This window comes from Silene latifolia, chromosome 2 (genome assembly GCF_048544455.1).
Source record: "Silene latifolia isolate original U9 population chromosome 2, ASM4854445v1, whole genome shotgun sequence".
Lineage (NCBI taxonomy): Eukaryota > Viridiplantae > Streptophyta > Magnoliopsida > Caryophyllales > Caryophyllaceae > Silene > Silene latifolia.
This window is the reverse complement of record NC_133527.1, coordinates 95,407,041-95,432,900: the sequence shown is the minus strand read 5'-3', so window position 1 is coordinate 95,432,900 and position 25,860 is coordinate 95,407,041. Positions and strand designations below refer to the sequence as shown.

General features: G+C 40.9%; 2 protein-coding genes across 2 annotated transcripts; one reads left to right on the top strand and one right to left on the bottom strand.

The window, feature by feature from the left end:
* Nucleotides 1-7,935: 7,935 nt before the first annotated feature.
* Nucleotides 7,936-8,929, top strand: LOC141641108 (uncharacterized). The gene is made up of 2 exons (XM_074449785.1): nucleotides 7,936-8,149; nucleotides 8,307-8,929. Exons 1-2 carry the CDS (start codon nucleotides 7,936-7,938, stop codon nucleotides 8,927-8,929), a joined length of 837 nt encoding a protein of 278 aa, XP_074305886.1.
* Nucleotides 8,930-16,834: 7,905 nt separating this feature from the next.
* Nucleotides 16,835-20,685, bottom strand: LOC141641107 (uncharacterized). Its single transcript, XM_074449784.1, has 5 exons — nucleotides 20,280-20,685; nucleotides 19,618-20,007; nucleotides 19,307-19,337; nucleotides 18,222-19,032; nucleotides 16,835-17,050 (listed from the first exon to the last, which is right to left on the bottom strand). Exons 1-5 carry the CDS (start codon nucleotides 20,683-20,685, stop codon nucleotides 16,835-16,837), a joined length of 1,854 nt encoding a protein of 617 aa, XP_074305885.1.
* Nucleotides 20,686-25,860: the final 5,175 nt, after the last annotated feature.

Genomic DNA, 25,860 nt, shown 5'->3' with positions numbered 1-25,860 from the left:
ACATGGACGAATAAACAAGATGCTGGACACAGGAAATGTAGCAGGTTAGATAGATTTCTCATTAACAATGAATGGTTGGTTGTGTTTCCTGAGATGGCTGCTCATTTCTATCCCTGAGGGCTTGCCGGATCATAATCCATGTGTTGTTAGCAATATCAACCTGGGTGGAGGGAAGAATAAGAGCTTCAAATACTTCAATATGTGGAGCCTTGCTCCTGATTTTATTGAGAAGATAAAGGCTGCTTGGATGGAAGAATTGGAGGGTACTAAAATGTTTGTTTTGGTTAAGAAATTGAAAAATTTGAAATCTACCTTGAAGGATTTGAATAGAAGTTGGTACTCTGATATTGAGAATCAAGCAAGTGCTGCTGTATACCATTTAAATGATATTTAGGAAAAGCTAATGGCAGATGCTGCTAACCAGGAACTCATCTCCCAGGAGATTGAAGCTTTAGGCAATGTCAGATTGCTTACCAAGGCCAGAGATAGCTTTCTACAGCAAAAGGCTAAGAGTAAATGGCTGGAAGAAGGAGACGGTAACACTGCATTTTTTCATGGTGCCATTAAGAAAAGATGCATCAAGAATAAAGTCATTCAAATTGAAGGTACTAATGGTCAGACATACAATGATACTGAAAGTATTCATGGAGCTTTTCTTGAGTACTATAAATCCCTTCTTGGAATTAGTACTGCTACTGAGATGGTTCATGCTGCTCTGCTAAGCAAGGGCAGGATATGTAACTCAGACCATGCAAATATTTTAAGTATGCCTGTGACTCATGAAGAGATTAAGAGAGCTGTATTCTCCATTCCCAAGGATAAAGCACCAGGTCCTGATGGGTACACCAGTGGTTTCTTCAAAGATGCTTGGGAAGTTGTGGGTACTGATTTATGCACTGTAATTACTGACTTTTTTTACCATAGGTAGGCTTCTCACCCAAGTGAATGCTACTAATGTTAATCTTATTCCAAAGTGTGAGAGGCCAACTTCTATGAAGCATTTTAGGCCCATAGCATGCTGCAATACTGTCTACAAAATCATCTCCAAGATTCTTTGCAATAGACTAAGCCAAGTCTTGCCTGATATAATTCATGATAACTAAGGAGCTTTCATCAAAGGCAGATCTATTCTTGAAAATGTCCTTATTTGCCAGGATATTGTGCATTTGTATGCTAGGAAAGGTGTCTCTCCACGTTGTCTCTTCAAAATTGACCTTCAAAAAGCCTATGATACAGTTGAATGGAATTTTGTTGAGCAAATGATAACTGGCTTGAATTTTCCTGAACATTTTATCCACCTTGTCATGACCTGTGTCAGGTCTCCTGCTTTTACCCTTTCCCTGGATGGTAATCATTTTGGATACTTCAAAGGGCAGAGGGGGCTTAGACAAGGGGATCCTATATCACCTTTTCTATTCACTATTTGTATGAAATACTTGACTAGACTGTTCGAATATGCAACTGATAGGTGGCCTTTCCAGTACCACCCCCTCTGCAAAAACCTCATGGTCACTCATCTCATGTTTGCAGATGATTTGTTGCTATTCTGCAAAGGTAATGCCCCCTCTATTATACTGCTAATGAAAGCTTTATCATCTTTTTCAAGAGCATCTAGACTCACCATGAATAGCTCTAAATCAGAAATTTTCTTCAATGGTATGAATGAGGATCTTAAGGAAGGTATAAAATCAGTGACAGGATTTCAGGAGGGCAGCATGTCATTCAGGTACTTGGGTGTGCCAATCCAAACTGGTAGGCTATCCAAAAAAGATTATTTTGCCCTAACAAAGAAGATGGTAGCAAAAATCAGGGGACTGGGTGCTAAGAAACTGTCTTACTCTGGTAGAGTTGTTCTTATTAACTCAGTCCTTAATACACTCCACAATTACTGGGCTCAAATTTTTATTATTCCCAAGAGTGTCATTAAAAGAATTGAGGCCATTTGCAGAAACTATTTATAAGACAGCAGCCCGGACTATCATAGGGTACCTCTGGTTGCGTGGGACAAGGTTACCATGACAAAACAGGAAGGTGGGCTTGGCATTAAGAAAGCTGAAGTATGGAACATTGCCACTGTGGGTAAATTGGTTGATTGGATCTATACAAAGTCAAATAGGCTCTGGATCAGATGGGTGCTTGATGTATACCTGAAAGACAAGGACTGGCATGAATATGTCCCTCCAAATGATGCTACATGGGTTTCGAAACATATCTGCAAGGTCAAGGAAAAGTTAAAAGATGGATTTGTGGATGGTGATTGGGTTTCTCATCCTAAGGGGTATTCCATTAGAAGAGGCTATGAATGGCTTAAGCCTGTCCAAGCTCCCCAACCTTGGCAGTCCATGGTTTGGAACAACTGGAAGCCTCCCAAACATTCATTGATCTCTTGGCTAATGCTGCAGGGGAGGATGAATACCAAGGAAAAATTGCATAAATTTGGCTACTATTCTGATGACCGATGTATTCTCTGTGATAGTATGCCTGAAACTATTGATCATTTATTCTCTAGCTGTGTTTACAGCTGCAAAGTCAAGCACATTCTTGAGAATTGGATTGGAAATAATTTGCCTACTATCAGTCACCTGGCTGCAAGTGTTACTAATCCTGTCCAGTGGAAAACAATGGATGTTATCCTGAATGCGTATCATTATTTTATTTGGGCTCAAAGGAACAATGCTCGTGTAAACTATTGTATCCTCAGACCTGAGGGAGTAGTGAAAAAGATAGAAGAAGGTACCAGGGGAAGGATCAAGCTCAAGCTTGGTCAGGAGCTAGCTACGGCTAGAGTTGATTGTCTGAAATTCTTAGGGATTTAATTGTTGTTTGAGTTGTAGTTTTGTAAGTGATAGCAGTTTGATGAGCTTGTCATATATGTTGTAATTGATATGGTTATTTTGATATATAATATACATACTCACATTTCACCAAAAAAAAAAATAGTTCATTTTATAAATGAAGATGACATTAATTGTTATATCAATATAATTTGACACGAAAACTACTGAACTCATAAAATGTGTTATTTTTTTTCTTTGTAAATATGGTCCAAATTTGTTTTAAAGGGGGCATTTCACAATCCTTAGTTAAAAATTAACGTTTAGGACACCCCTTTTTCTTGGGTTGATAAAAAAATTTATTTGTGTTTATGCATTACCACGCACAACTTTTAGCACATGAATGTGAATTTAAAAACGTATTTGCTAATTTCCGCGCTTAGTTTTGCTAAATCCCGTATAATTTAACTTAATTTTCCAATCCTAACCTTCATCTTGAACACAAACTAAAAAAAATTCTCCTCCTATTCTATCCCTCAAAACCTAACCAACTCAATAATTAGGGATTATAATTAGAACATATCACAAGCAATTTTGCCATCTTATGAACAATTTGATTAACACAAGTGGTTTAATCAATTGAATGAATGTTTTTTTTCCCTTAGAATGGACTTTTACAATTAGGGTTTGGATTTTGGGCTGTTGAAAGAGTGTTTGTCGGTGGTCGTCGAATTGGTCGGGGTAGGGTGGTCAGAGAAGGGTCAACGCTATAGGGAGGGCGTAGTGAGTAGGTATTTATGGCGGGTGCGGTGGCTATTTAAGAGGAGTATTGCGGTGGGTCTTTGAGGGACTACTAGCGGTGCTTGGGAAGGGAAATGCAAGTTCAGCTGGTGTAGGTGGTGGTTGGCATTGGGAAGGGCGAGGGGATGGGGTAGTTGGTGCCAGGAGCGGGCGAGGAAGGATGGTGGTGGCCGGTGGCGCGGATTTTTTTGGGTTTTTTTTAGTTATCTTATTTATCTCCCTAGTTGTGTGTGAAAAGTGAAAGGGGTATTGTCGAAATAAGACGGAAAAATGGGTTGGATTAAGCAAAATTGTGTGCGAAATTTAGCATATCCCTTAAAAAAAATAAATCCAATATAAAATTAAAAAAAATCACACTCAAAACTTTAAGCCTAAATGAAACGCGAAAAAATATTCAACTCTTTCTATCAATAAGGGGTCGTTTGGTTAACCACTAAATTAAACTGGAACTTTAATTCATGTGAATTGCAAAATAGGTAGGTTGTTTGGTTACTCCAATTCACATGAATTGGAACTTCCCATGAATTCCAATTCCTTCATAATGGAGAAAGTTGCTTACCTAAGCCTCCATAGGTAAGTGAGAAAACCTACATGAATTACAATGCCTACATGTAACCAAACAACATTTTCTAATTCACATGAATTCTAAAATCATGTGATATGACACTTACTAGGCATTGCAAGTTCCCGCATGTAACCAAACGACTCCTAACTTATACAATAGTTCAATATAAGTCAATGATTAATCCCCTAAATGGATTCCAATACATATACACTAGAAAAAGAGGTATCCCTTTATTAACAACAGGGGACCCTGTCCTGTTTCTGTTAAGATAATATGAGGGGAATGATGTGTTGTATTGCTTTAGCCAAAGGCCGCTTATATAGTTACATGAGTCAAGATAATATCTCATACAATATCACAAAATATCTCATATTTCCTAATAATATCATATATATTCCTAATACCCCCCCCCCAAGCTGGAGTGTGAAGATCAAGAGTGCCCAGCTTGCGTAGAATAGCAAGAAACTGAGGTGCGCCCAAGGCCTTGGTAAAAATGTTAGCCAGTTGCTCATGCGTAGAAACGTGAGCTGGTTTAATCAATCCTTCTGTAATCGCATCATGAACAAAGTGACAATCCATCTCAATGTGTTTTGTACGTTTATGAAAGACAGGGTTGTGAGCAAGATGAAGAGCCGATTGGTTATCACAAAATAATTTTATAGGCAAAGGCACAGAAACATCTAAGCTGACCAAAAGCCCTTTGAGCCATTTTAACTCACAAATAACCGCAGCCATGGACCTGTACTCAGCTTTAGTGGAAGATAGAGAGACAGTGGGTTGTTTCTTGGTTTTCCAAGAAATAGGAGACCCACCAAGAAACACCATCCATCCTGTAACCGATCGGCGAGATAAAGAACACGCAGACCAGTCAGAATCACACCAACCAGAGACAGAAAAATCATTGTCGGACCGTAATAGAATACCTTGTCCTGGGCTACCTTTAAGATATCGAACAACCCGCAATGCCGCAGCCATATGTTCCTGACGAGGCTGATGTAAAAAACGGGAAAGAACAAGTACCGCATAGGAAAAATCTGGTCGTGTCACTGCAAGATAAACTAGACGCCCAACAAGACGTCGATAGGACTCAACATCATCAATAATCGCGCCATCTACCAGCAGCAGCGTGTGATGCTGCTCAATTGGAGTAGCTGCTGGTTTCGCGCCAAGTAGACCAGTCTCAGATATAATATCGAGAGCATATTTCCGCTGGCTAAGATAAATGCCTTCAGCACTACGAGAAACTTCAAGACCAAGAAAATACTTGAGAGGTCCCAAATCTTTCATATGAAAACAATTCCCCAAATATGTCTTGACTTGAGCGACAGCAGATGCATCATTACCCGCAATGACAAGGTCGTCAACATAAATGAGAATAAATAAACGGACCGTACCTTGCGAGTAAGAGAATAATGAGTAATCGAAATAGGACTTGAGAAAACCGTAGTCTGTGAGTGCTGTAGTGAGTTTATCAAACCAACAGCGAGGTGCTTAGCGGAGCCCATATAGAGATGTCTTCAACTGACAAACTTTACCTTCCTTACCTCGACTAAACCCGGGTGGAAGCCTCATGTAAACTTCCTCATCCAAGTCACCGTGTAAAAAGGCATTGTGAACGTCCATCTGGTGTAGTTCTTATTTCTTTATAGCAGCGACAACCAAAAAAGCTCGAATAGTACCCATTTTGACAACAGGGGCAAAAGTTTCTCCGTAATCCAAACCTTACACCTGGTGATTTCCAGAAACAACAAGCCATGCTTTAAGACGTTTTATGGAACCATCAGATTTATATTTAATTTTATATACCCAACGGTAACCAAGGGCCTTTTTATCAGACGGAAGTTCAGTAAGCACCCATGTTCCATTGCTTTCAAGAGCATCAATCTCGTCTTTCATGGCCGCACACCAGCCATTGTCACGGATGGCATCCTTAAAAGAGGGTGGTTTAACCCCGGCAGTGATAGCTGCAAGAAAGTGACGATGTTTTTCCGAAAAAGAATGACAGTCAACATAGTTTGGTAAAGAATATGGCGTACCCGAGGCCGGCGTTGGTGAACTCGGTGAGCTAGAAGGCGGGGATGGAGTTTGTGCAGTGCCAAGAACATACCCGCTGTTAAGCCCAAATTAGCCTGGACCGACCTTAGTCTAGCCTGGCATAATTTGGCGGACAGGGGCAACCAACGTCCGGACAAATCTGATTATTTTTTGACAGGTAAGAATATTACAGGGTAAGCAAGCTACTAAACCTTGGAACAAAGACCTGATGGCAAAAAAGGAAAGCATAGAATAGCCTGGCAGAACTCTTAAGCAGGCCAGACTAAATTGTCAAGCAAGAAAACGGTTACATAAAGGCAAATGATCATGTCCTATTCCCATGGAAGACCAAGTCCAACTCCAAGAACATTTTATTCTCACGTACCAGATCGTGCAAAAGAGGACAAGCTAAAGTTTGTTGAGGAAGACTAAGTCAAGCGGATCAATAGGGAATGTGCCCTATTTTTCAACTAGCAGCTCCAACGGTCAAGAGGAACGTTGAGTAGCATCCAACGTTAATATTTGAAGAGTATAAATAGCATGGTCTAGCAATTGTAAAGGGGGCGAATTATTCATCATTCATATACAATTTCCTTCTTATTTTTTCCTAAGTATTCAATTGCGTACATCAAACTTGTACTCAGCCTAACAAAGAAATACAACAACATTATTTATATTTATTTTCCACCTATCATCCGTTTATATTTTTCCTAATTTACAGAACTAGATACCCTTATTACTCAATAATCAAGCCGGATCCTTCCAGTGAAAATCCTGCTAAAACAATTGGCGCCCACCGTGGGGCATCTAGTTCATTAATCTTCAAAAAAAAATATCTTTATCATCTTCCATTTAATATTCACACGAGAAAATGGTGGAACTCACCCCAGAACAACAATTAGCCGCTACCCTGGCTAAAATCAAGGAATTGGAAACAATACAAGAAAAAGCAGTCCAGGCAGAGGCCGAGATCACTAGGCTCAAAGAATCAGAGTCTAGCCTGGAAAAGATATTGGAGAATCAGGCTTCAGGCTCCAAAACCAGATTTGAGCTAGGAACTTCATTCTCATCTATCATCAGACAGATAGATTTCTTTAGTTTTGGAACCCCGGAGAAAGATGCCTGCTCTGATCCACACACCACCCCTGACAATGAATCAAACAAGACTGCGGCAGCAATAATGATGGCTATGCTCCAGGAAATCCAGAAACTCCACAGCAAGATAGAGAATATACCCGGAGTGGCGGATCCTGTAGCTGAAGTGGAAATTGATAGCCTTGCTGACTCACCCTTTGCGGATGAAATTGCAATGATTGACCTCCCCAAGAAATTCACCGTTCCATCTACGAGAACTTATGATGGGACCTCTGATTCACAAAACCACGTTGCCATATTCAAATAGAAAATGTTAGCAGCCTCAATTCCCAGTGAACTCAGGCAGGTTTGCATGTGTAAAGGCTTTGACACTACCTTGACTGGAGCAGCATTGCAGTGGTTCATCAACCTCCCAAATGGTAGTATCAAGAACTTCGCAGACTTGGTCAATGCCTTCAATCAGCAGTTCGCAAGCAGCAGAGACATGGTTAAGAGACCCAGCAACTTGTTCAGAGTAAAGCAGTTTCCAGACGAGCCCCTTAAAGAATTCTGGTCAGATTTGTCAAAGAGAAGGTGGCCATCCCCAGATGCGACGAGGAAACAGCACTAGAAGCTTTCAGGCAAGGAGTTCTGCTTGACAGTGACATCTACGCAGATCTAACCAAGATGGCCTACCCAACCTTTCCTACCGTTCAGTCTATTGCCCTAGAGCATGTCAGATTGAAAGAAGACCTCAATTTCAGAACAAACTCGTCCGGAGGAAAGCAAAGTTATGGCCACACTAATAGAAAAAGCTCCTACCAAAAAGGAAACAACTCCAAATTAGCACCTTATTCTAGACCTGAACGGTCTGAAGTTAACGTGGCACAGGAATGCAAAGGTAACCACCTAACCTACCAACTATTCCTGAATATAACTTCTCTATAAATACTGCAGGGTTAATCAAATGCTTGGAAAACCTGGGAGACACAGTTAGATAGCCCAAGAAATCGGACAACCCTAGGAAAGATCCTTCAAGATGGTGTGACTTTCACTAGGACATTGGACATCCATAGAAGAGTGCATTCAGCTCAGGAAACAGGTGGCTTACCTCCTAAAGGAAGGCTATCTGAAAGATCTAATCCAACAGCCCAGAGGAAATGATGAAGGAACATGCAAAAGAGATCCGGGAAATAGCAGGGATCCTCCTCCTCCTCCCCCCATCTACGAAGTCAAATTCATAAACGGAGGCTCAAAAATTTGTGGCTTGACCAGTTCAGCCGCTAAGAGAATTGCCAGGGAGTCTAAACTTCAACCCCCTTCTAGATCTAAATTATTACCCGCTGTTACCTTTGATGACTCAGACTTGCAGGGGGTACCAGACCTTCACCATGATAGCCTGGTGATTACCATGCAAATTGGTACAGCTAAGGTGTCAAGAATCTTGACAGACGAAGGCAGCTCAATCAACTTAGTGATGCTGGATGTCCTTAAAGCCATGAAAATAGATGAAGAAAAAATCATCCAAAAGTTCAGTGTCCTGGTTGGGTTCAGCGGAGAAACAAGGAACACCCTGGGAGAAATTAACTTGCCAACCTATGTAGAAGGCATAGCTTCCTATGAAAGATTCGGAGTAATGGATTGTCTATCCTCATACAACGTAATCCTTGGCAGACCATAGATCCACAACGTCAAAGCCATCCCATCGATATATCACCAATGCGTAAAGATACCGACTGAATGGGGGATAACCACCATCAGGGGAGAACAGAAAGAAGCTCAGGAATGTTACACTCAGGCTTTGAAACCTTCAAAGTCAGGTAAGTCCCTTGCATAACAACTAAAGTCCCCTGTTAGGAATGAATATATAGCCCAATCACAGATGGAAACAGGAGAGGTCACTCTAGACTAAGAATACCCTGTCAGGAAGGTACTCGTGGGATCCGATGCAGTCAGGCCTAATTTGGTCAGCTTTCTCAAAACTAAGATGTCTTGTTTTAGTTGGTCACATTTTGACATGACTGGTATAGATGTTGATATTATAACTCATAAGTTAAATATTGACAAATCATTTAAGCATGTACAACAAAAAAGAAGAAAATTTCCTGTAGAAAGAAATGAAATCATCAACCAAGAAGTCGACAAGCTATTGGACATGAGAATGATCAGGGAAGTAATGTACCCCGACTGGCTAGCCAATGTGGTAGTTGTCCAAAAGAAGAATGGCAAATGGAGAGTCTGCGTGGACTACACCGACCTGAACAAGGCCTGCCCAAAAGATCCATTTCCCCTGCCGCATGTAGATGCAATGGTAGATGCTACCGCAGACCACGAGATGTTAACATTCATGGATGCTTCAAGTGGATTCAATCAAATAAAGATGCATCCCCCGGATCAAGAAAGTACAGCCTTCATTACTGAAAGAGGAGTATATTGTTATACTGTCATGCCTTTTGGATTGAAAAATGCAGGTGCAACTTATCAAAGATTAGTCAACATGATGTTCAAAGATAAAATTGGAGACACCATGGAAGTCTACATTGATTACATGGTAGTCAAATAAAAAAAAAAGCAGAAGACCATGTCAAAGACCTGGAGGTGGCATTCCAAATACTGGAAAAATTCAACATGAAGCTAAATCCACAAAAGTGCCATTTCGGAGTCTCAACGGGCTAGTTCTTGGGCTATATGGTGACAAAGAGAGGAATAGAAGCTAGTCCTGAACAGATCAAATCTATCCTGGAGCTGTAACCACCAAAAATGGTCAAGGATATACAAAAATTAACAGGAAGAGTAGCCGCCCTAAACAGGTTCATTTCAAGATCATCAGAAAGTTGCAAATCATTTTACAACCTGCTCAAGAAAAATAAAGACTTACAGTGGTCTCCTGACCACCAGTCAGCCTTTGAAGACCTGAAAGCATATCTATCTTCTCCACCTTTGCTGGCCAAGCCAGTCAAAGATGAACCCCTGACGGTATACTTGTCAGTCACTGAGACTGCGGTCAATGCAGTCCTGGTCAAAGAGATGGACGGACAACGACACCTTGTCTATTACGTAAGTAAAAGTCTACTAGATACAAAAATGAGGTATGGTCTATTTGAAAAGTATGTTTTAGCTTTAATTATGAGTTGTACTAAATTAAGACCCTATTTTGAAAGTCATCCTATAATAGTCAGGACCAACCTCCCTATTAAATCTGTACTTAGAAAACCAGAACTGTCCGGACGAATGTGTAAATGGTCAGTCCAGCTCAGCACCTACAACATAACCGTTGAACCCAGGACGACATTTATGTCACAAGCATTAGCAGATTTTGTGGCTGATTTTAGTCCTGCCCTTGAACCTGAAATAATAAAAGAAGTAAACAGATTGACCAATGACCAGACAAACCTAGAATGGACCTTGTTTGTCGATGGTGCAACCAATATGAGGGGCACTGGTCTAGGCGTAGTACTAAAATCGCCACAGGGGGATAAGATAGTACATGCTATAAGTTGTGCATTTGAAGCCACCAAAAATGAAGCTGAATATGAAGCTCTAATAGATGGGTTAAAGGTATGTATTGACCTTGGTGTACAAAATCTAAAGGTACGTACTGATTCCCTTCTCATCTCAAATCAATTAAATGGAGTTTATACCGCAAAGGACTCAAAAATGACGCTCTATTTAGAAGTTGTCCAAAATTTAAAATATAAATTTCGTAATTTTAATATTGCTCAAATACCCAGGGACTTGAATACCTAGGCCAATGCCCTAGCCGGCCTAGGATCTAATTTCAGTCCCCCTGATTTTGATAAAAATCCCCATCATATATTTATTGGAACCTGCAATAAATAAACAAGATGAAACCTTTCCAGCATATGTTGCTAACTCATGGACAAAACCCTATTACGATTGGCTCCAACAGGGAATTCTACCCGTAAACAAACAAGATGCCAGAGCACTTAAGATCAAAGCTACTTCATACACCACCATTAACAATGTGCTTTTTAAGAAATCGCAGGCTGGACCATACCCCAGATGCCTGGAACCACAAAAAGCTGAACAGATACTATCAGAAATCCACGAAGGACACTGTGGCAGTCATAAAAGTGGCAGAAGTCTAACAAGCAAGGTACTCAGAACAGGCTACTTTTGGCCTACACTGAGGGCCGACTGCCTGGAATTCAGTTCTAAATGTAAAGCCTGCTAAATTCATGGACCATACATCCATCAGCCGTCTGAGGAACTATATTTAATCTCTGCCTCCTGGCCGTTCAAAAATAGGGCATGGATATAGTAGGCAAATTACCTCAAGCACCTGTACAGAAAGTTTTCATGCTAGCAATGACTGACTACTTCTCCAAATGGATAGAAGCAGATTCATACAGGCAAGTCAAAGAGAAGGATGTCATATCATTCATCAAACACGACATTATATGTAGATACGGGATACCCTCAGAAATAGTGTGTGACAATGGCACACAGTTCGTGGGAAAAAGAAAGCGGCTTATTGCTCACAATGGAATATTAACCATGTAACCTCTACACCAGGCTATCCAAAAGCCAACGGTCAGGAAGAATCCAGCAATAAAGTAATAAATAGTTGCCTAAAGAAAAAGCTAAAAAGAAGAAAAGGCGGATGGGCTGAAGAACTCCCCCTGGTCCTCTGGGCTGACCGGACTATGCCTAAAACATCTACAGGCCAAACCCCATACTCCCTGGTCTATGGATGTGAAGAAGTGATCCCAGCAGAGATTGATATTCAATCAGCCAGATGTAGCCTGAACACAGTAGCGGACAACGCCCCCCTGATGGAGGATAGTCTGGACAGAACAAAAGAATTAAGAGATGCAGCCAACATTAGAATGACAGCCTACCAGCAAACAGTGGCCAAAAGTTACAACAAGACTGTCAAGGCCAGAGTATTCAGAATAGGAGACCTTGTTCTCAGAAAAGCTTTCCAAAATACTAAAGAGAAAAACGCAGGCAAACTGGCTCCAACCTGGGAAGGTCCCTACCTGATCGACTCAATCGTCGGTCAGGGCGCTTACAGGCTACAAACCCTGGATGGTGAGATGATCCCCAGAGCCTGGAATGTTGCACACTTAAAATTATTTCACATATAAAATGCACTCCTCAGCCCAGGTAAAAACCATTACTTTACCTTTTTGCCTGGCCTGATATGCAATTACATGTATGATACTTGCCATTATATGAATAAATATCCTACATGTTTCTTCTTGTTATACGCCTGATTATTTGTTGATATGAAATTCTCCCATTTTTCTTTTACCAAATAGAATCTTGAATATTTGTTTACTTACACAGTGCATTCATCTAGTTCACACTTTACTTAAACAAATTTTCAAGATTGAGGGCCACTCCACTAGCATATACATTACTCATATGCGAAAAACACCCAACTTTCAGTTGCAAAATCCTCAAAATAGGCCTTAAAATACTAAGCTCAGTCTGAATAAACAAGCTACGGAGTACTCTCCCTAACCTGCTTGTCATAAATGGGTCATAAGCTCTCCAGACACGCATGGGTCGTAAGCCCTCCAGACAGGCAAATACCCCACCCATAACATAAAAGCCTGGCCGGATCCAGCATAAGAGCCTGGCCAGATCCAGCGCAAAGAACCTGGCTTGATCCAGCTGATTAACTGGCCTGATCCAGTACAAATACAAACACTAAAAGAACACCTTACCAAAACACATCCCAAAAACACAAAATACAAATACCAGAAAGCCAAATACTGATTATTTCAAGGTCAATCAGACATAGCTGACCAACCACCAAAATATTCAATCCAGGGACTTCCCCATTGGTTAGGTCCTACTTACCAAAATATTCAAGAGTAATAAATATTCATTCTAGGGACATCCCCCCTGGATGGGTCAAACCAAAAACATAAATTTAAACGGGTTTCGAATCAGAAACTGATCCACAACCCTCCACCATTTCCTGATCAGTAGACATCTCCTTAGAAGGAGGAGAATCCACTTCCTGTTCTTGCCCCAAGTTGGCCAAGTCAGGATATTTGGTATCTAAAGCTGTCGCGTCCCGATCCGGGTCCCACCTAGCCCTATCAGAGTCAGGATCTCTCATAGCATCAACCCGACCTTTACCAATGAAATATTGGGCAGCATCAGCAAGCCGTGCTTCCACCTACTTCTTTTCAGCACCAAGATCTTCATTTTTCTTCAACTGATCCTGCATAGCCTACTTCTCAGCAACCAATTCTCTTTTTACAGTTTCAAGCTCCCCTATTACAACTTCGAGCTCTTTCCTGACTGCTCTCTCAGCATTGTTTGCTGCCACCTCACAAGCCTGAGCAGCCTTAGATGCCTCCCTGGCTGACCCAAGCTGGGACTGAAGTACTGACTCATTACCCCTGGACAAATGTGACTCATGGTTAACCCTGTCCAACTTCTCCTCCAAGCTGCTAATCTTGGCCCGGGCATCCCTAAGCTGGCAAGCACTGATCAACCCAGCATCCAAACCCTGAGGAAGAAAAAGTGAAACTTATTGACCAAACCTAAAGCAAAAGGCAATACAAAAAAAATATATAACCCCTTTATAACCAACCCCCTTGACCTGAGAGTTAAGAGAATCAGCATTCGCCATAGGAGAGGACAGAAGAGCCGCAACCTTGGTAGAAGACTCAACAACATCATCAGATAACAGCTGGCCGCTCATGTTGGCAGAAAAATCATTTTTCTGTGCCCGGGCAGCTTCCATATCACCAAACTGAGCAGGCACTCCCCTGATGCTCCTAATCGGCTGGGCCTGAATAGGTTCCCCTTCTTCCTCCGCCTCTTTAGTAATAACAGCCTCCTTTCTCCTTTTGGCCGCCTAGACGACTTCATGAGACACAAGATGGGGCGACTCCTTATGAACTTGAGCATCAGAGACTAGAATGTTGAGAGTCTTATCACTCCCGCTACCATAGCCTTCTGGCTCCTAGACTGCTCAGAAATTTTGGCAACCCCAGCCTTCAAATCAGCAGCATTAAATCTAGCCAGTCTAGCAAAAGATCTATATACTGGATAGACAAAAAGAAACACGTATAAACAATAGGAAACGAATAGTAGAAAGAAAATAATCAGCATAAGAATACAAAGAGGACGTACAGGAAAGAGCAGAAGAGGTAAGCTTGCCTTTAGGCGCCTTAATCACACTTAGCTTAGGCCTCATATACCGGGGCAGCGAATCTCTGCCCAAACTACCAGGCCAAGTTCTATCTTCCTCAGGAAGAGCCAGGAAAGCCTCTATCCTTGAAATAGACTCCTCATCAAGGGGATAAAAATTCCAATCAGGAGCTGCAAACATCCCCAAAGCACTCAGGTAAAATTTAAATACTTCAAATATGCGCAAAATAAAATATGTATAAACAAAGAAGTGCATGAAACTTACCATTCTCTAAGGGAGGATATTGATGTGACCATAATTAGCGCATATTTAGCCTCTTAATTAGCCTTGTTCCCATGCTTTTTAGTGCATATTTGGGTCATTTATTGTCTTTAGTTCTTTGTTTTGCATATTCTTTGAGATTTTGATCCCTTGGTAGGAAAGGAGTAAGAATCTTGCATTTTCATGGCAAAACGAGACTAAATTGATTGAATTCAATGACCAAGCATCAAGGAGAGACAAGATTAGAAGGCCTTTGTACATATTATAGTAGTTGGGCAATGACGAGAAAGGATCCTTGCATCCCCGAGGAAATCCCCAAGGATTTTATGAAGAAAAGGGAAGAAAAGAAGAAGGAACAAAGCTGAGCAGCAATCCGTGCGGATTGCCCTGAATACGCCCGTCCTCCACAGCACAATCCGTGCGTCTTCTGCCAAAGACGCCCGGGCAGCAAGCCCAGAAGACGCCCGGATTCCCTTGAAGACGCCTGTCCCGTGCCTAAGACGCACGGATTCCAGCCCAGCGCAAATCCGTTTCTTCAAGCTTCAAAGGAAGACGCCATTCCTTCGAAAAATACCGGCGTTTCCCTGCTCCAATCTCAAAAGTGTAATTACTAGTTTAGCCCTTAGTTAACCCTAATGCATCCACCTAATTTCCACTATAAATACCCCACTTGTAAATAATCAAAGGGGGATCCTTTTATCAAGTTTCCTTAGATTAAATTAAGCTTTTTTAGATTAGATTAGGAGTAGATTAGAATAGATTAATCTCAATCTTTCCACAAATCTCACATTAATGTCTCCTTAATTATTGTTCAAATTTATTATTCAAGTTCATCACTTTTGGGTAATTGAAGATTATTGGGTTATTATTGGGAGATTGACAACCTTCCATCAATCATCAAGTTCTTCTATTATTCTTTGTATTATTATTTTGGAATCTCCATAGGTATAATTCTCTTAATCCTTGTTTTAATTATTGTTAATCTTTCTTACTTGTTCATCATGTTTGGCTCTGTTGGTATGATTGACAACCTTATTAACATGTTAAACTTGATTATGAGTGAGTAGTTTCTTTAGCTAGGATTAATGGGTAATTAGGGGAAACCAACATGGCATTGATTCATGCTTAATCTAATATGTTCACATGATCAAATTGCTTGCTTGTTGTGATGTCAACTTTATGCACATGTTATGTTTGATGAAATGCTAAGCCTATGAATCCTTGCATTTACAACCATCTCTTATCTACTCAACTTGACTTGTAAGATATAAACCAACTCGAGTCTTGTTAGACCATACATAGAAGTTGAATAGGAGGAAAGTAAGTCGACTTGTAGGTGTTGTACAATCTAATCGATTCGGCTCCGGGACCCAACCCTTCCTATGAACCGTAAGACATAAACAACCTCGGTTCCCCCACAACACTAATTGCATGCTTATGATTGTAAACATGTTTGTATGATCAACACCATGAATACCCTATGACCCCATGATATCCTAGCACTTTTAATCATTTGTTTACATCTTTCCTTTTATTGCTTGCTTTACTTTATTGCTTTTATCAGTCTAGAACATAACTACAAACCCAACCAAATTGTGACACTAGCATAAATTGAGATAGATAGACTTAGAACTCAAAGCACACCGTCCCATGGATCGACCTCGACTTACCACTAACTAGTTATTTGTTGAGTATTATAAATGTGTTTGATTGGATGTGACCCGACGACATCACATCATCCATCAGATATCTTAAATAGTCCAGGCCAGACCCCAAACTCTCAGTCCGGACAAACAGGTAACTTTTCCCCCAGCCTTTATCATTACCCGAATCCAGGTTGGTGATTAATGGAGACATCTTAGATGTAATCCTTAAATTAAAACGACCAGTAGAACGATTTTTCAGATGATACACTGCCTTAATATAATTGACAGTAATTATAAGATTATGCTTAGCACATAAATTCTCAATAGAATGGACAAGCTTCCAAACCATTGGCATAATCTGGAAGGGAGATACTTCCATGGCCCGGATGGTATCAATCATCAAAGGAGTAAACGGCAACTCACAACCAGCCTTGAAGGCCCATTCATAGATACAAAACAATCCTGGTGACGTCTACTTGGCCCTGACAGGACAAGATTTAGGAATCCAGACCTCAGCTGAATCAGGAATCAACTTTTTCTATCTCAAAATCCCGTCATAATTTGTTTTTAACAGGTTCTCTTCAGAAAAAGTAGACTCAAGTGACCGGAGAGCAGAAAAAATAGAATCTTGGTACTTGAAAGCTATAGCACGAGCAGGAGGATCAACCTCGACCACCTCCTCTTCGTGAGTTTCTGTCGGATCAGGACCAGCCGCAGCCTTCTGAGAAGCAGGACGTTTTTTGGCTCCCATATTCTTCAATATTTCTTAAACTAGATGTGTTTATGGAAATTGGGAAAGTTCTTTGAAGAGTTGCAGGAAATAAATTAGGGTTTATTATTGAGAAATTGGGGAAGAATCTTTAGAGAGAATATAGCAAGTAAGGTAGAAGAATTTTGGTAAATATTGAACTCATCCTCAACAAACGCATTTATAGGAGTGGCACAACGGTTTAAAAACCCAAGAAATTGCAAAACTGTTAGCATGACATCACCAAGCTAGCCGTTGCAGTGTTTAACGGTTACTAGAAGTCTAAGAGTCATTAAATAACCATGATTCTTTTTATTTTTCGAGCCCGATAAATTGACATCTCACCCCTGGCCGGATCCAGCACGGGTGAAATGTCAAGGGGCAATTGTTACGCCAAAATTAGCCTAGACCGACCTTAGTCTAGCCTGGCATAATTAGGCTGACTGGGGCAACCAAGGTCCGGACAAATCTGATTATTGTTTGACAGGTAAAGAATATTACAGGGTAAGCAAGCTACTAAACCTTGGAAGAAAGACCCGATGGTAAAAAAGGAAAGCATAGAATTGCCTGGCAGAACACTTAAGCAGGCCGGATCATGTCCTTCTCTCATGGAAGACAAAGTCCAACTCCAAGAACATTTTATTCTCGCGTACCAGATCGTGCAAAAGAGGACAAGCCAAAGTTTGTTAAGGAAGACTAAGTCAAGCGGATAAATAGGGAATGTGCCCTATTTTTCAGCTAGCAGCTCCAACGGTTAAGAGGAACGTTAAGTAGCATCCAACATTAATATTTGAAGAGTTTAAATAGCATGGTCTACCAATTGTAAAGGGGGCGAATTATTCACCATTCATATACAATTTACTTCTTATTTTTCCCTAAGTATTCAATTGCGTACATCAAACTTGTAATCAGCCTAACAAAGAAATACAACAACATTATTTATATTTAGTTTCTACCTATCATCCGTTTATATTTTTTCCTAATTTACAAAACTAGATACCCTTATTACTCAATAATCAAGCCGGATCCTTCCTGGGAAAGTCCTGCTAAAACACCCCCTCAAACGTGAATTCGGAAAATTTAGACGTCTACCACGACCAAAAGCACCAGCCACTTCACTCGTGGGCCCCCTTGTGGACCATCACCAGCCCCCCCTCCCCCACACTAGGAGACCCACCAGCCCCGGGGTCATTGCTGATATCCCCACCCGTGGGCCCCCTTTCAACATCACCACCGCAGCCAAGTCATCAGGCGAGCCATTAAACAGGTCATCCAAAAAATCAAAAGCGGGTAGGGGATTAGAGGGCACGGACGAGTGAGCAGGAGCAAGGGGGAAAGAATTTTCGTGAAATAAAACATCGCGAGATACAAAATATGACTTCATCTCAAGGTCAAATAATTTCCAACCCTTCTTATTGTGAGGATATCCAAAAGAAATACATTTACGACCCCGTTTCTCAAATTTATCACCTCGTGTATTTTGATTATGAGCAAAACACAGACAACCAAAAACACGTAAATTTGCATAGGACGGAGAAACTCCAAATAAGCACTCATAAGGAGTCTTGTTGTCAAGTAAAGCAGACGGGGTACGATTAATCAAATAAGCTGCGGTAAGCACACACTCACCCCAAAAGGAAGTAGGCAAATGAGCCTGAAAGCGAAGAGCCCCGGCAACATTCAAAATGTGTCTATGCTTGTGCTCGACACGGCCATTTTGTTTGGGCGTGCCAACGCAAGATGTCCGAAATTGTACGCCATGAGAAAAAAAATAGCCTGCCATACAGTGAAACTCGGTACCATTATCACTGCGCATGGTTTTAACGGTCTTAGAAAATTGTGTGACAACCATAGAAAGAATGCTCATAAACATATCAGTAACTTCCGTCTTATCAAGCAATAAGTATACCCACGTAGCGCGAGAATAGTCATCCACAATTGTCAAAAAATACTTCGCACCACATGAAGAAGCAACAAGATAAGGTCCCCTTAAATAACAATGTATTAATTGAAAAATATCGGAAGCACGCTTATCATTTAAAACAAAACTACTACGATGTTGTTTTGCAAAATGACACGCATCACAAACAAACTCTTTATTTGAATTTAAATTATGAGTAAAAGGAATAGTCCTGACAACTTTATCTGACGAATGTCCCAGTCGCCAATGCCAATGATCCAGAGAACCCATATCGGTCACCTTATTGATCACAAAATGCCGAGCACCCGCTCAAATCCAGTACAATCCATCCCGCAGCTCACCGACTCCATTCGTCGTCCTCAAGGAACGGTCCTGAATAAGACAAGAATTCTTATCAAATTCAAAACAATAATCATGTTCAAGTGTAAGCTGTGAGACGGAAATTAAATTGCGAGTCAAACTCGGAACATAAAGAACGCGTCGTAGGATAAGAGACTCATTAATAAAAACCGAACCCATTATCGTAGACTCGACCTGTTGCCCGTTTGGGAGACCAACAGGACGAGGAAAATCACACTTTGTTCTTCCAAGCATGACAAGCTACCAGTGACATGATTGGAAGCCCGTGTATTACTTATCCAATGTAACATACCGCTTAAACGATCGGAAGAAATAAGAGAATGAGCAGATACACCCGTAGTCACGACATTTGCATGGACCACCTGATCAGCCGAGGAGGAGCTGCTACAGCCACGGCCAACAGCACCCGTGGATGACCCAGAACCCGAGCCAACCCCAGAACCACGAGAGGAAGTGCGGGCTCGACGTAGTTCAGTAAAGGTGCGTGGTCTGTCACCCCACCATTGAGGGAACCGTTGAGTTTTAATGTAGCAATTAGAAATCTTATGGCCGCGGGTTTCACAATGAGAACAGTACAATTGACGCCGCTCACCACGCTCTTTGTCTCGCAAACCCCGCCAGTCAATAGAAGGACGATTGGGCATGGCAAATGCGACAACCTCAAAGACATCGGGAGGAAAATCTATACGCAGTCGCTCCTCTTGTAACACGATGAGGTAAGCCCGATTGAGAGAAGGCAAGGGATCGAGTTGGAATTGTTGAGACCGTATATTCCCATACAAAGTAGAATCACTAATCGTTCGTTATCGAGACGCTTAACAGCCGCGGGTCCAATCCCGCATTCACACTTCCTGCACTTACACGCAAACGGCGGTTCGTGCACAATAATAGAATCCCAAAGCGATTTGAGTTTGCCATAATAAGTAGTAACGTCCATACCTTTAATTTACTTACAATTGTGCAGCTGAGTCTTGAGACCTTGGATTTTGGAGCCATCAACAACATCGAATTGTGATTCCAACTCGGACCATAAAACGGCAGCATCCTCCACATACGAGATGGTATCCAAAAGTGACTGATCAATAGTGTTACGAATCCATTGCACAAGAGTACAATAAACCACTTCCCAATTTTCAAGATAAAATATGTAAGTAGGTTTTGAAATCGTACCGTCGATGAAACCGAATTTACGGCGTGATCTAAGAGACATTTTCATTGAATTTTTCCAATCGTCGTACTTGTCACGACAAAGGATAACGTTGGAAATTTTTGCGCTCGGAACGTCATGGGAACCGAGGTAATAGGGAGTGGAAAAGTCGATTTTTGGTGGCCCTGTTGGTGTTTCCTCATCACCAGCCATGGCGGCATATCGAAGGATTTTCGTGATTCTGTTTTAGGTTTAAGTTAGGGTTTTGTCGTGTGTGGAAAGGAATCTCTGATACCATGTTAAGACGATATAAGGGGAATGATGTGTTGTATTGCTTTAGCCAAAGGCCGCTTATATAGTTACATGAGTCGTGACAATATCTCATACAATATAACAAAATATCTCGTATTTCCTAATAATATCATATATATTCCTAATAGTTTCTTTTATAACTAAACAATGGTACACTACCCCTTAAAACTAAGGTTCATAATTACTCAATGTGTGGTGTTGGACGCAGTGGTTGTCGCGGCTGCAACAAAAGATGTCATTACATGATACATACTAACGGCTCAATAAGGTCTTAGTTTAACGATTAAGATAATAGTTTAAACAACATATCACATATTCGAATCCACTCTATTTTATATTGTATTCTCATTATGACTCATTTAAAGCCAAAAATAACATAATCTTATAAAGTATACATACTAACAAAAGAGGCATCCTTTTAATAAAAATAGCGAAGCCTCTTTCTTCTATGACTAAAGGATATACACTTAAAAACAAGGTACACTAAACCTTAATACTTGGGATCATGGTTACTGAAGATAGGGTGGGGAAGGTGGTGGCGTCGCTTGTGGCTACCGCCATCTTGCTCAATTGAGCGTTGGATTTGAATAAAGTCATCCACAGAACACGGCAACCTTAATGGACCATCAACATGGTAGCCATAAATATCACTAGCCCGGTTGAGTAGACCGTTGAACCGGGGATGGTATAAATACTTTATCGGTATCACAAACTTATGTAATTGTGACGGTCCGGTTTCTTCTACACCAACATGAACCGCTAGATATCCCTTCTTCATCTTAGAGTTGTTCTGGTTCTTATCTTGCATTGAATAATTACAATAGAAATATGGGAAATTTTGGGAATTTAGAGGAGAAAAATATAATAGGGTGATAATGATACTAGTTAAGTTGTGTTCTGCATGTGTGATTGTGGGGGTATTTATATAGGGGAATGTTTGATAGGGGTGTTTTGGTCATTTGATTTTGGTTAAAAGGTGCATGTCTAATGTATCATACTTTCCCGTTCCATTTAATTCTTTACGTTTGCTTTATACACATATGTCAATGTACGTTTTCTTTTATCCATATCTTTAGTTATTGTTACCAAAAATTAAAAAAATTTGATATTCATAATCCACTCGGTGAGATGATTTAGACAAGATCTTACATGACTATCTTTTATGTCGTATAATAGAAGTTGTATTGAAGCTTCCCTTTACTAATGAATAATGTCGAAAAAGCAAACGTAAAGAACCAAATAGAACAGAAGAAGTATCTTATATTGATTGGTTTGGTTAATTGCAATTTATGGAGTTGGGAATGTCATGATATATCTTCATTAAAAATGAGATACGGTTAAAAGTGCATGATCATCAATGAGTTGAATTACTTGATGTGCTACCATAAATAAGATTAATTGAATCAAATTTGATCAATTGATAGACCGGCTCTTACATAAGAATTTTAGTTATTCAACCATTTCAATTATTTATTTACGTTTTTTTTATTGTTTATGAGATATAGTTTAATTAAAAGTAAACAAATTATTGAAAGATATAGAGTTATTTTTTTTTTAAATATTGGAGTGAGGTGATTGTTGACTTATTAATGTGTGATTCAGGTTACATTTATGGTTTGTCAAAAAAAAAAATTATACAGATTGGTGTTACTCCCTTTATTCCAGTCATCTATTTACTTCTAAATTAAATACTCCTACTACTCATAATGAATATAAAACTAAGCAAATGATTGAAATATAGCGAGTAAAAAACAGTATTAAGCGATCTTTTCCAAAGGCACTAAAGAGAACTTTTTGATATTATGAAAGACAGATATACGGTATTATACCGTGTTTGCGCCTTATTTAAATGAAAAAAATAGTTGTTTGGTAAAACATTTTTATGGAGTAGTGTATAAGGATTTGGCAAAGTAACTAACATGGTTGAAATGATACATAAAACTATAAAAGGACTATAAATAAGCTAAAGTAGGGGTTTTGTGTTGCATGTTAATGAGCCTAGCAAGATTGAAATCTTATACCGGTGACTCTCTTTAAAATCTCTCTCTAAGGGTGTGTTTGGATTGAAAGATTTGGAGGGAAAAGAAAGGGAGGGAGAGTAGGGGATTTAAAATTCCTTGTTTGGATAGCAAATGAGGGTGGAGGGAAATGGAGGGTAGTGATTTGGAGGGATTCAATTTTCCTCCTCCAAGCCTAATCAAAATCTCTCCACAATAGGCAAGATTTGGAGGGAAATTGTATCCAAACACTCACTCCCCATTCCCCCTCCCCTTCCCTTCTCTCACTTTCTCTTCCCTCCTTCCCCCTCCCCTCTCTTTCCCTCCACTTTTGCTATCCAAACACACCCTAAAGGTTTTCTCTGATTGCAGAATCTCCTCCACGGTCTCCCGTTGGAAACTAATTTGAATTCGCCAAACAATCCCACTATCGAAATGGAATTCGATGATAATACCCAGTTCAGAGTTTCCTCCAATTGCAAAAAATTCAAAAAGGAAAAAAGTATATATCAGTGAATTTATCGATGATACTCAAACACCTCCTGCTACTCCGGCTTCCCAAGTGCCTAATGCACGCATAAACACCATTAATCCAAGCGTTATCAACACGGAAACGACGAAATCGTTCAGGAGTATGGTGCAAGCCTTCTACACCGAATCCGCAGATGATGAAATTTCATGTATCGAGGATCTAATGGCCGACTCTGATGACGACCCCGTTTCAGATTCGGAAAAGGATGACGACTCTTGCCCAATTATTCGTTTAACAAAACAGGAAAAGGCAGCCATTTGTAAACCCTGGAGAAAAGCCCTTATTATGTGGCGCGGTTCTCGTCTAAGCACGACTATGTGTAATACTCCACTAAACCGAAGAAATTATTCGGGTGGGGTACCCCCTTGAAAAGGTCCATTGATTGGCTTAAAATATGTCTAGTGCTTAAAGGGATTGAAAGTACCATGCATATCAACAAAGTCCGCTTTCTTTTCTGGTTATCCAAGCGAAAGAACTCCAAAGTTAAGCGTGCTTGGCTGGGAGTAGTCTTAAGATGGGTGACCTCCTGGGAAGGGTCCCAGGGTGCGCATGATTGAGGACAAAATGCACTAGAAAGGACCCGTGTTGATCTGTGGGTCATGTGCACAGCCTGGCAAGCTACCGCGCGTGACCGCTTCTGACCCAAGGTTTGGGCTGGGGTGTTACAAGTGGTATCAGAGTAACCCCGCGACCTCTAGTAAGCCTATGGTCTGGAGTACCCGGGCAATAAACCTAGCGGGGGAGGATTCTGGGTTTGGCTCAACTGCGGTTAGATGCTGCCAGGCGCAACAAGGACATTGCGTTCTTCAAGCGGGGGCGTATAATACTCTACTGAACCGAAAACGTTATTCGGGTGGGGTAACCCCTTGAAGAGTTCGATTGATCTGACTAGTGCTTAAAGGGATTGAAAGTACTACTCATATCAACAAAGTGCACTTTCTTTTCTGGTTATCCGTGCACAAAAACTTCACAGTTAAGCATGCTTGGCTGGGAGTAGTCTTAGAATGGGTGACCTCTTGGGAAGGTTCCGGGGATACGCATGAGTGAGGACAAAATGCGTTGGAAAGGACCCGTGTTGGTCTGTGGGCCATGTACACAGCCTAGTGAGATATCGTGAGTGACCGCTCCCGACCCAGGGTTTGGGCCGGGGTTCTAAAGTATGATCATGTAGTCACTCAAGGGTCGGGGATGATAGAAGATCACTATCTTACAGTTAGGAGATGGGTTCCAAACTTTGTCCCTACGGAGGACTGTAGACACCTCGTTTCTTCACCTCTCGCCAAACATTCAGTGATGATTGGGCCGCATGTTTATCATATGTCACGATTTTATGACGTTTCCTAAAACGGTTAATAAAAGGTAACTCGTACACTTGTGTGAACCCCTTGGTTGTCATCTAAGTGTCATTACGGTCGTTTTGGCAGTAACTAGAGTACATTTGGAGTCCGGGTAAAAAATCGTTTCCATTTTCTAAAACCGTCAAATCCCGAGTCAAAATGTATTGTGCTTGTCTACCTAAGGTTAGGATTTCATAAAAGGTTAGGAGTATATCTCATTTTGAGTCCCATGTCACTTCTTGATGTGACTTTTAACTGCGCACATTTAGTCCCCTAATTGAACCCATTTTGCATACTAATATAGCATTTCATGACCATTTTATCCGTCAATTCCTTCCTATTTTGCTTTTCAATTGCATTGTATACGTCTTGTAGGAAAGAAGATAATGAGGCGGAATTCCCATATCTCGCACATATTCGGAAGCTTGTTGTCGATCTTAGATGGACTAGTATGAAGACGAGGCAAGAATAATGGCCAAGGATATAGGAATAAAGAGTATATAGAAGGATCATAGGCTTAAAAGCAAGGATGACGAGAAGGATCATAGGCTTGTTTGGCTTTGAAAATATGCTAGATAAAACGGCGTCGAAAAATTAAGTGGTATAGGCCTTTGAATCACTCCAATAGGAGTCTGGATGAGGAAATGAAGTCCGTTTTACAATTCGAGCTCAAATAGACAAGCTGTCCCAGGATCCGCGCGTCCCGAACTCAATCCGGGCATCCCAGACTCATGGCGGGCATCCCAGACTCAAGACGAGCATCCCAGACTCAGACCGGGCATCCCAGACACAGGACGACTGGATTGTTAGGCAGTCAAAAATGGAGAAGAACCCTGTCCCAGGATCCGAGCGTCCCGAGCTCAGGACGAGCGTCCAAGACCAGGATCCGGGTGTCCCGATGCCCAGTCCGGCGGATCCCCTGACAGGACAAGCCATGATTCAAGCCAATCCGCGCGAATTTTCTTGGGAGCTGCTACATGATCCGCGCATTTCCCTCGGGACTTGCAAAGCTCTATTCAACACTTAAGAATGTTATTTACTAATCTACCCTTACTTAACCTAATGATGTACCACTATATGTACTCCATTTGTAATAATCAAGGGACTAAGTTCCCTTAGGTTAAATCAAGCTTCCTTAGATTAGATTAAGCCTTCATTAGGAGTAGATTAGAATAGATTAGTCTTTAATCTTTCCACAAATTACACATTA